This window comes from Myiozetetes cayanensis, unplaced genomic scaffold, assembly GCF_022539395.1.
Source record: "Myiozetetes cayanensis isolate MyiCay16 unplaced genomic scaffold, myiCay2020 scf16, whole genome shotgun sequence".
NCBI classification, from domain to species: domain Eukaryota; kingdom Metazoa; phylum Chordata; class Aves; order Passeriformes; family Tyrannidae; genus Myiozetetes; species Myiozetetes cayanensis.
The window spans coordinates 1,549,266-1,561,377 of record NW_026087270.1 but is presented as its reverse complement, the minus strand read 5'-3'; the positions used below and the strand labels follow the sequence as shown (position 1 = coordinate 1,561,377).

Here is a 12,112-nt window from a genome sequence, read left to right as displayed (position 1 = left end):
TACCATCACAATTGGCACTAATTGGTAGTTAAATTGACAACTGGAACTGAAGCAGCCTGACAGCACCGGGGGTGGGCCCTACAGGTAGAAATTGAAAAGCATTTACTGGAGCAATGCTGGAAAGACTAAACGATCATAAGGCATCTGCAGAACATCATGTGGAAGGCTTGACTTAATTTTTCATACTGTCACTTCAGCATTTTGCATGCACACTTGGACAACGTTTCAATTCGCTGTGAGAAAGAGAAAGTGTTCAGATCGATCTACTGAAAAGTACACAACTTCTAACTCTTTACAAACAAACAAAATGCTAAGCGTTAGCTCCTTTTTTTTTTTTTAATTTTTATTCAGAAGACTAGAAATCATTGTGGCTTTACAAAAACATGACAAAGAAATTTAAGTGAATAATGCTCTGGTAACATATAGCACTCCCTTCGATTAAAAAAACAAAACAAAAGAACAAAAAAACCCCAAACAAATAAAACAAAACAAAAAAGCCCTACCCAACTTTTAAGTTATTTTTCACATCACAGATTGTTTCCCACTTCATTAAGGAAAATACAGACGGCTTAGTAAGTGCCTGGATTCATAAATAAGTGATAAAGTGACTCTTTGAAGTTATAGCCTGTCCACTTGTGCGGCTGATGTAAAAGTATTTTAAGTTGTGTCTCTACTTAAGCTGTGGTTATATCCCCCAAACTAAAAATGAGGGAGCATGAAAGTGTTCAACCAGACTCGGTGATGCACCCAGAAATCTCCAGAAATGAGATTTTCAGTGCCTAAAGATATGAATTATTTGTTAACTCCAAGTGAAGTAAGTGAAATATTTTTACACTGTATCAGAAAATGCAGACAATGTTGGCTCAGTCAAAATGTCCTTGTTTAAATTTATATTTTAGATTAAATTTTCTTCTTGGAAATTAGTTAGAAAGAAACAAGTGAAATTTGTGGAGGCTCAGGAATATTTGTTAAAAACTCCCTACTTCCATTAAAGGTTATATACTGTATTTATTGTCTTTGCCGCCCCATTTAATTAAGAAGAGTTTTTCTTAGAGCTAGTTATACTCCTGCTTACAAAGCTGATTTAGACTATGTAAACTGCAGCATTCTAAGCACTCTACAGTCATCTCTTCCCCTTCAGAAGCACACAAAAGGCAGGGGGAATTAGTATTTTCCATAAAGAATACAGTAGCAAAATAATTGATACATTTCAGCTTCTGGGAGTTTATTAAACATAAGTAGGAAAATTAGTGTATAATTATGGTTGCAAAACAACAACAAAAATTGAGGGCTCAGAAGGCAGTGTTGACTTTGCAGCATTTCAGATATTGAATATTTCATGGCATGCATTTAAATCATAGATAGCAAAACATGGTGTGTATTAGAAGGAAAAGAGGAGAATCTAGCTAATATGGGGTTCTGATTTATGTCATTCTGTGAAAACTTTTACAAAGGATTAATGTAGGACTGTGTTGCACCCTACGAAACCTGTGCTGGGGCTGTGCTACACCTACATGTCACAAGGCTTTTTTCCACTCAGGGAAGCAGATGATAATTCATCCCTTCAAATAATGATAGCCTTAGTTCTATACATTTCTGGTTTGCATCACTTGAGTACAACAGCACTTCCAGGCAGCCATCATAATCACAAGCTCAATTCAGGAATGAAAAGGAAAACATACCGAAGGAACTTATTTAATTAAAACCCTGTTTACTTTGCCTGAATGTATCACTTCAACAGAACTAGTCACGAGTTTAAACAAGTAACATTTCACCGTTTCCTTGTTAAGAGGTGAAATGTGTGTTGGTGAAGAAATCAGAGCTTGCACAAAGCATGGCTAATGCAGAACATACAGCTCCGAGCTATTTATAAATGCTCCCTGCATTTCCAGGTTTGGTTTTTACAGTAACACAGCCTGAAGCGCTTAACTGTGAAAACATGATGCCTCTCCACTGCTCCTCCTACAGGAAAACGATTTCTCCTCCAAAGGCCTAACCCAAGCACCCTTAAATCACGGGAAAAATCTTATTTGCTCTAAAGAGTGAAACTTGCCCAACTCCCGCATCCCACAAGCCGTAGGAAAAAATCGGCGTTTAACAGAGTGAAAAAACAAACCGCGTAAGGCAGAAAAGCAACACAGTCACAGCTGAAACGCCTACCTGAGCTCTCTCCGTGAGGAGCTGACCTGGCCATGCTCTTTCTGAGTCCCACTAAAGCAGTCTTACTGGTTTCCTCCCATGCAGGCTTTGCAGAGCACCTTCCCACAGCCCTGGCACCGACCACCAGCCACAGACGTGCCACGGCAGCCCTGCGTGGCACAAGGGATGGTCTTCCCTGCCCAGCGAATTTTCCAAATTGTCCATTACAGAGATAAAATAGGCACTATTTTGGGTCCAGAAACAGGGAAATTCAAAGAAGTCCTGGGAAGGTTCTGGGGAGAACCTGAGGAGCATTGCCAGTGGAGCGGTGTCAGAGACAGTGCTGACCTGACTGACCACTGATGTTCTTTTATGGCTGGACCTAACTGCTGATTCATTGCTGACATTGGTAAGTCATAGAACATTTAAAAAAACCCCAAACAAACACCTTTGTTTGCCTTCATGCCCTCTTTTGTTCTCTCAATGTTGTGTCAAGTTTAACAAGAACAAGTGCCAGATTCTGCCCCTGGGATGGGGCACCCCAGATGGACGGATGGAATGGGGAATGAGGCTGGAGAGCAGCAGCATGGAAAGGGCCCTGGGGGTGCTGGTGGTGCCAGTTGTCCCTGAGCCAGCAGTGCCCTGGCAGCCAGGAGGGACATCCCTGTCCTGGGGCAGCAGGGAGGGGATTGTCCCGCTCTGCTCTGCCCTGGGGCGGCCTCACCTCAACATTGGGGCACTTTGGGGGGACACAATGGAAGGGAGAGATTGAGCCATTGGAGAGTGTCCAAAGGAGGGACATGAGCACGATGAAGGGCCTGGAGGGGCCACACAAGGAGGGGCTGAGGGCACTCAGCTTGTTCAGCTGGAGAAGAGGGGGCTGAGGGCAGAGCTCACTGGGTCTGCAGCTCCTCAGGAGGGGCAGAGGAGGGGCAGGACTGAGCTCTGCTCTGGGGGGACCAGGGACAGCCCCCAGGGAATGGCTGGAGCTGTGTCAGGGCAGGCTCAGGGTGGATCTCAGCGAAAGGTTCTTCCCCCAGAGGGTGGTTGGCACTGAACAGGCTCCCCAGGGCAGTGGGCACAGCCCCAAGGCTGCCAGAGCTCCAGGAGCATTTGGACAATGCTCTCAGGGACTGTCCTGGACTTTGATGATCCTTGTGGTGCTTCCTACTCAGGATATTCTATGATTCCGTGATTCTACTTACAAACAACAGTTACTACATTAACTACACCAGATTTTTGCTTAAAAACTGCTATTAAACCAGGTCCTAACCCATTTAAAGCATCCCAAATAACACATGTTCCATAAAACAGGAGCTACAACACCCCAAATCTGGTTTCCTAATGCCTTTTCACTTTATTATCTGTGTCATTGTGAATTCAGTGACTGTCTCCTGTGAAGGAACAGTGGCATTTGGTACTGCACAGATTTCACAGCACATCTGCCGTGGTGCTGTAAGTGCATGCAGAGGAGACTGAGAAAATGCAGCAGTGGATATCGAGTAAAAGTTCTGTCTAACTAATCAAGTCCACAGGGACAGCATGCAGCGTCACAAGACATATCACTCTACACCTGAATGAGGTTGTCAGCCATGGGGAGGCTGCAAACTGCTGACAGCAATGTGCAGTATATGGAGCCTTATAAAGTAGACACAGTGGCTTTGTAAAGCACCTGTTTCTGTGGGTGAAGGAAAAAAAAAAAAGAAATCAAGTACAAAAGGGTATTTGCAAATCTGCCTTTCTCTGTTGCCGTGGATAAAACCAAACTCGTTTGAAGTGTGTTGTTGCATGAGCATGAAAAAGGTTACTTTGCAGGTTTCTCAAAATGTATATGTACATTTCTACAGGTACAGATCAAAGTGATAAGGAACTTATTAAAATAAGAAAGGTATAAAGCTATTAGAGAGCATCCAAAGGAGGGGCACGAAGATGGTGAAGCATGAACCTGTGTCAGGGCAGGCTCAGGGTGGATCTCAGGGAAAGGTTCTTCCCCAGAGGGTGGTTGGCACTGAACAGGCTCCCCAGGGCAGTGGGCACAGCCCCAAGGCTGCCAGAGCTCCAGGAGGGTTTGGAGAATGCTCTCAGGGACAGGGTGGATTGCTGGGGTGTCCTGGGCAGGGCCAGGAGTTGGAACTGGATGATCCCTGTGGATCCCTTCCCTCTCAGGGTATTCTATTCTATGATTCTATGAAAATACCAAATAAATGCAATATGATTACTGGCAAATAATAAAAAAAACCCCAAAATCAAAATGTTTGTGGCATTTTATAGAGAACCCTCATAAATTCAGAAATCACCCTAAGAGATAAGTATTCATACCCTTCTTTACAGATGTGAGAACTCAAGTAGAGTAGCTTATTTTGAGCTTGATCCTACAGAATATGATGACTAAAACTAACATTAAAAGTCCCTATTGCTCAAATCCATTCTAAGAAGTTCAAGAATGAAAGCAAAGCATTTGCTCTGGTCCTTCACTCAAGTTACTCAAGAAAAACACCTCACTTTAAGTAAGTGGTTACATTAATTCCCCCATTAGTCTCCCAGATTAATTCATTTATTAGAGCAAATATATTGGGAATGCATTTATTACTATATATTCATGCAGAATAGCAATGAAAAAGCACCTCTGAAATGTGTGCAGTTGCACTGCAACACTTAAAGCTCTGAAGAAGGGTCTTTATGCCTAGAAACTGCTTCTCCTGGAAAAACTGAGCAGCTTAATAAATAATACTACATATAAATCCTGTCTTGATAAACTTTCTCTGCAGTCCAGAAACTTTAGTACAAGACCTTTTTAACTAACAGAAGGACCACATGGACTCTACATTCAGGATTTTATATGCAAAGTGATTTGTGTTCTGTTTTCTTTACGATTAATCTCAATTTTCAGTTTTATTTTGCTGATATATTCCATTCAATCCCATTAGAACCAAATGCTCCTACTCAAGGCCTTTCCATGCACTAACATGAAAACCATTATTTAAGCATCAATTTTGTGCTGAGCAGTTCTTAGCTGAACTTTCAGTGGGTTTTGAAGGTACTTTTGAAAACATACAAATTCTTCCTCTCTGTGTGTGTTATTTCTGTCTGTGCAAAACTTATCTTTGTATTTAGTCCCTAAAGCACCTAATTACATGTTTGTACAAACCGTACAGGACTATGAAAAGCACCAGCCACGCTCTACAATAGCGTAGAGCAAAAAAATGCAACCAAAATCTACATAATTAGATTTGCTTCAAGGATGTTTCCTTTGAAGCAATTAGCTGTCAATTAAAAAATCTGTTTGGAGATTATGCTAAAAACTTGCAACATGTAAAAAGCACATGCCAGCAATACTGCCTCTGTAGTGGCACAAAAGCTTATTTCTGTCCAGAAAATGCAGCAAACAGGTGGCACAGGTTTGATATCATTCTCTCCTCAGTGCTAAGCCTCTCTACACTAATTCACTCTATCACATTTTACTGAGTGTCCTTCATTCAGAGTCTGAACAAAAAAAAAAAAAAATAAAAAAAAATCAAGGGAAGTCACAGAGCAGAAAAAAATAGTCAAAAAAGGAAGTCACACAATGAAGGAGATACCCCAGGTTTGCAAATCCTTTGCCAGGGGCCAAAACTAAAAGGCTGGAGGAAGAGTGTAAGTGGAAAAGCGATGAGGAGGAACCAGGTAAGTGCAAACCTACTGTGAGACCTGAAAAGCAGGTTATTTTTAAATTGCAATGGATAACAAACCCGTGAGGGTGACAAAGGACAAACCAGAGCCCAACTTCATGGAGAAGGAAAGCGTTTTGCTGGTGACACTCTGTACACCTTTCCAGGCTGCCAAGAACTGTAATTGAGGGAGTGGCTGCTTTGCAGTCAGGAAGGATTAAGAGCAGCTCTGAAAGCTGTGGAGCACCTCTGCTCCCACCACAGTCTGAAAGCACTCACAGGACTCGTTGAGTCTCAGCAAAGACAACAAGTCAGAAAGAGGGATGATTTTTCTGGAGAGCGAGAAAAAAAGTGCAGAGAAAAATTGCAAGAATATTTTAGGTCATTTTAATGAATAAATCTTGGATTTCTCCCTGTGGGAGCCAAGTTCACTTTTTGCTTGTTTCTATCTATATCATGCAGTGGTTTAATTATGCAGCAGCCTCAACAAATAGATTGTCACAGCATTTTAGAGTAGCTAATTCTACTCAAAATGCCAGCAGAAGATGGGATAATGTCTTTATTGGTTTGGCTTAGTTTAACCTACCCACTTCTATTCACTAATGAACTCACACAATTTAGGATATTATAACCACCAAAAAAAACCATTGTATGGTAAAAATATTGAGACCTGAATATACCCTGAAAAGCAAAGGGTTACAGAGTACAAACTCAGGAATTCTCCTCAGCTACTTAAAATCATTTTAAAAGCTCAACTAAATAATTCCAAAAAGAATGGGTTGAATAAAACATTTTAAGATCTGGAGAACACATTGCTGTGTCTCTGAAATTGAGATATGTTACTAACCACAGAGAAATAAATGAGAACAGATATATAATACCTGATATAAATGTAAATTGGCACAGCATCAAAAGTCACTGGATACAAAGCTCATTACACCTTCTGACCCCAAGTTCTTATTAGAAAGTGGTTACAGTAGGGAAAATTTGGGAATGCACTTGATCTGTGTTCTCTTCAATAACAGATATGACTATTGACATCCCTATATTAGAATATATGCTATTCATTTACCCATAGAATTTCCAAAATTATCAGGAAATTAATTTAAGTTTTCCATAATTTGGGTTGTCTAGATTTATTTACTCCATTTCAGTAGCCAGCTAATATGACAATAACATCCCTGGCTGTTCAAAGGGAACTGAACTTTAGTGATAAACAATTCAGGTAGTTATACCTGCTCACTGCCAAATGTGCATTTATGAGCAGATCATTCTTTTCTAAGAATAAATCTATGGATAATTCATCCCTGATGGATACAGATGGCTCAGAATCTCTTTTAAGTGCAAGGCTGATTCACTGACTGGAGGTAACTCACTGAGCTACAGAATAAACTAATGCATGGCAACAAGCAAAGGTTTAAGGCAGCAGGCAAGCCAGGACACACAGAACAACATGATAATTTCCCCTGTGTTATCTTCCTGACTTGGAAAGTAAATTACAAAACCTGTGGCAACAATTATTATTTCCTATGTGTGCATACCAGGACCTTCTTACAAACCAGGACGTTGTAATTTGCTGTAAAGCCCAAGCTTCCCTTTTTGTTGGGTTTGTTTTGTTTTTAAAATTGATAACATAGAACATAAATAACTTGTTTCTTCAGAGTGGAGACAGAAAGCAGCCTATAGGTGTAACAACCATATGGAATGCATAGAGCACATTTCAAAAGGCTGTTTTGGTAAAACTCTTCAGCTGGCAGAGGTGAGGACTGGTGACTAACGGTATAAAAGAAGGGATGTGTACACGCTTGTGGGGGTTTTTGACAAATGGAATATGCATAATTTCCTTGAAAATAGCAGGTTAGCTCACTAGGAGACCACACCCTTAAAATGAGGTACATTGAAAGCACAAATGTATGGATAATAGAGAAGAATTTTGGAATCACAAAGCACCCCAGATTTGAATTCCTTAGAAGAGCCTGAATGGCTGAAGACCTTCTCATGCCACACAGTTATATACTCAGAATGAAAAAAACCAAATCTTGCTTACCCGGCCAACCAGTATTGGTTCAGGTCCAGAAAATTCTTCTAATACAAACATTTGGTTCCAAACCCAGCCTCTCTTGGAACGGTTCAAAACTCTTTGTTCTTCATTTAGCCTTTTTAGTCCTGTACTGGATCCACTTGGTAGTACTTGAGATTGATTCATTGGAGCCATATAAATGGAAGGAAGGACAGTAATCCATAATATTATTAATGGAGTCCATGTATCCATAAGCATTTCCGTTTGTCTTTCTGGCATTGTACCACGAGCTACGCAAATCACCACAGAAATGAAATTATTATTTTGCTTTCCTCCAGACTGTAGCAATCCAATTCATCATGCAGTACAGAACATTTACTTACAGCTCCTCCATGTGTTTACAGCACAGTCAATGTAAAAATAGCTTAGATGATAAAAACATGATCCATTGAGTTTTCCAGTCATTAAAGATTCCTGGTGGGGAGGAAAAAAAAAATGGTCAACTCGGTGACTAAATAGCTTAGGAAAGCATTCTGAAACAACTTATTCACTTTTACATCATGAACAAGACATGTTAGGTTCTAAATGTGTGGTTGATAATATTATTGCATATTAAATGGGTTAAAAAAATTAATTAAATGATTCTGTGAATTCTGAAATAGTGAGAGAAGACCCAGATGAACGATGACACACACTCAGGAAAACGTTTGGGCCTGGGAACTGGAAATGTTGCAGGCCAGGTTGGGCAGGTCTTGAAGCAACCTGCCCCGTGGCAGGGGGTTGGAATGAGATGATCCTTAAGGTCCTCTCCAACTCAGACCATTCTGGGATTTTACCTGCAGTTTGTCCCAGGGTCTGAAGAAGCTCCCAGCCTTCCTGCTAGCTTACAACTTAATGTGGTCAGTCATAAACACCCAGTACGCCAAATAAGTCAAACAAAATAATGTTCTTGTGTTCTTGGGCTCCTTTGCTCCACCAAAACCAATAAAACAAACTTCTCCTAAGTGTATAAGGCTCCAGCAACCCACTGGCAATTCAGTCATCACCTCGCTGCAGCAGCACACTGCCCAGCAAAACCTTCCCAGCCCAGCAGAGGAACAGCACTGGTAAATCCTCTGTGCAATCCACCCTCCCCAAACCAGAGCACTAGCAGACCCTAAGGAAGCTCAATTATGCACATCTGCACTGCAGGCCTCCCTGTCTCTCTTTCAGAGAAAACACACAGTCGTGTTTTACTTCAAAGACATTTTCCTTGACAGACATTTGGGAGCATTTTGTCTTCCTTTCCCTGCCCACCCTTTCATGTAGCAGAAGGTCACATCAGGTTTCATCTCAGTGTAAATATTCCTTGAAATACAACATAGCAGGGCTGATGCCACAGTGATGGCAAAACCTGAAATGCAGCCATGGATCACCTGGAAAGCTTGATGGGATGTGGCTCAGGGGAAGGGCTGCATTACAGCTGCTTAAAGAGGCTGGAGTTATGTCAAAAGATTCCTGATATATTTTCTTTAACTGCTTCATATCCAAACTATCTTTCACTATATAAAAGAGAGGTAGAAATGTCTATTCTTATTGCTTACACTGTGTCTTAGGCTGGTTTTTTCCATTTAAAATGAGTTCTTAGTGTTGCATATCTATGAAAATGCTGAGGGTTTAGGGTGTTTTTTTTCTGATAGTGGAGGTTTGTTGTTCTTTTTTTTAGGTTCATACACACTCATGGCAGGAAATACCTGTAAGCATGTAGAACACCAGGAAAAGTCAGCTGTTATTTTAAAAGCAAGCAATGTAAAAAGTATTTTCTTTTTTATAGTTCGTTAATTGCCAAAGCAACTGTGAAATCTGCTGCACGAAAAGTCTGAAACTGTGAGAAACTTGTCTTGTTAAGAGGGGAGAAGATCTGCTACCCAAGTAAAACTCAATATCTCAAGCAGCACGGAAGACCAGGGAGCTAATAGTGCAGTGCCTGGACAAGGCATCCAGGATGAGGGGAATATCCATTACAGACACAACTGTGAGGCTGAGGGGCCTCAGTGCCAGCTGAGGTGGAAACAAAGAAATCAGAGAACACAGCAAGCTCCTGCAAGGAAATTTTGGGGAAAATGTGAGGGAAGCAAGAGAGGCCTTTGATCTCTAATCCTTCTCTCCAGCCCAGAAAAGGAGGAGCAACAAACAGTCTCATGGCTTGATGGGAAGGGTCGGTCAAATCACCCCCTGAAAACCCTTTTTAGTCAGGTGAATTAAATGGAGTTTACTGCTTTCTGGGAAGTGTTAAAAAGAGATTTCCTGGGGTACATTTGGTAGTAGAAATTATCAAAAGAGAGAAAAAGCCAGACTTTCAGTGAAGGTGGTGAAATTTGTTCATAGGGGTTCATATCCTATTGGACATTTGGGGGGTGTGTGCCAGCCAGGGGACAGATTTTTCTGATTTCAGTGGAGCAAAAATCAAAATACAGGAGAAATAGAACCACTTTAAAACAGAGTACGAGTCATCATCTTCAAACAACATCCAGGATGAAATTCAAAACTGGAGGCATAAACTGAAAACCCAACTTAAGAGTCCCTTTCTGTAGCTGAGTTTTCAGGTTTTATTTTTGACCCAGTAATAGTTACTCCAGAAACAGAATAGTATGTTACACATTGCTCTGTCCAAACCTTAAAAAGAGCCAAAGTGGGTCATGACTGACTTTCTTACTCTTCCAGTACAAGTTGGTATAGTTCTATTATTATTATTTGGTCTTGTTAATAAAGAAAGTAAAGCGCTTCTTTTCATATTCAAGAAGCTTTTTGAAAACAGTTCCTAATTAATCTACACAGGCTGCCTTCTAAAAGAGATGAAATAAATGAGATAAAACAATGTGATGCTAACAGAAACATTTTTGTTTGAAGAAAGAACAGGATATTTAGGTTTCAGACTGTCACTCTCCAATCCTTGGCAAGCATGAAGTTCATTTCAGTGCAACCCTCCTCAGTTCCTCCCCCAGACTTCCTGCTTGTTACTCTTTACTTACTCCAATCAAATTTAGGTCCTATCCACTCACACTAATGCTTCAGATTCACTGTGACTGGAGTGTCCTCACAGGAGCTCTGTATTCAGCAATACCTTAAGGCAAAACCACGTCAAAAATGTTAGTGATGCACATCCCATGTCATTAAACCTCACTCAGTGAGACCCCAAGGAAGCACAGTTACACAAGCTCACCAAATACCAAGCTGTGAGATTGTCAGCAAAGTTGGGCAAGTGTTGGATGGGGCAGGGCAAAGAAAAAAAATCCACTGGCCCTTTGGCACATGCTGGTTCTGCAGAGGAATGTGATCAGTGAGTAACAACAGAACTGGATAAACTTCTCTACGGTTCAACCTGCACTGCAGGAGCATTTTAAGAGCTATTTGAGAGACAGACTCTCCCTTGGGATTCACAGCTCTGTCAGTGAATCATGGCATCAACTCTGTGCAATGCATGGAGATAGTACTGACCCCAGATTTCTTTACCAAATTCAGAAATTGCTTTTCTTCCCCGTTCCTGGGAGCAGAACATCATGTATGTGGTTGGGAGCTGATGGAAGGCATTATTAAATACTTGAAATGTAATTTTCACATTTCCTAATAGGAAAATCAAGAAAGGCTTGGCAGCTAAAATGCAATCTTCTGGATTAGATATGAAGGAGAAACTGATATGGCTGTGTAATCAGGTTGCTATTAAAAAGCCATATGTAAAGGCAGACCTGCCAATCAAGGAGGACTAGAGCAGGTAAGGCACAGCAGCACTTTCTCTTCTTATGTTATCCCAGGGTCTAAAGAAGTGGTGATTGTGGAATGACAGCAAAATTATTCCAGTGAAGCCAGAACTACCTTTTGCTAAGCAACAAAAAGAGGACAAGCACAGGGACCTTAAAGAGTGCATTTCATAGAACCACAGAAAGAGGTGGGTTGAAAGAGACCTTAAAGCTCATCTCATTCCACCTCCTGCCATGGCAGGGACATCTTCCACTAGCCCAGGTTGCTCCAACCTGGCCTTGGACACTTCCAGGGATCCAGGGGCAGCCACAGCTTCTCTGGGCAACCTGTGCCAGGGCCTACCCACCCTCACAGCCAAGAATTTCTTCCCAAAATCCCATCTAAGCCTTCTCTCTGTCAGTGTGAGGACATTCCACCTTCTCCTGTCCCTCCAGGCCCTTGTCCAAAATCTCTCTCCATGATTCTTTCAGGCCCCCTTCAGGTCCTGGAAGGCCACAGTCAGGTCACTCCAAAGCTTCTCTTCTCCAGGTTGAACAATCCCAACTCTCCCAGCCTTTCCTCCCAGCAG

At 41.5% G+C, this 12,112-nt stretch overlaps 1 protein-coding gene across 3 annotated transcripts in view; it reads right to left on the bottom strand.

Moving 5' to 3' along the window:
• LOC126638086 (cadherin-8) overlaps positions 1–12,112 on the bottom strand; it is a 151,618-nt gene that overhangs the window by 127,571 nt on the left and 11,935 nt on the right. For 2 of the 3 annotated variants that reach the window (XM_050311745.1, XM_050311746.1), the window contains exons 2-3: positions 8,190–8,280; positions 7,834–8,096 (exon numbers count right to left, since the gene is read on the bottom strand). In XM_050311745.1, coding sequence (XP_050167702.1) covers positions 7,834–8,096; positions 8,190–8,271 — 345 coding nt within the window. In that variant the 5' untranslated portion in view covers positions 8,272–8,280. Of the gene's footprint in view, positions 1–7,833; positions 8,281–12,112 lie in introns of all 3 variants that reach the window. The other variant, XM_050311747.1, reaches the window with a different exon arrangement.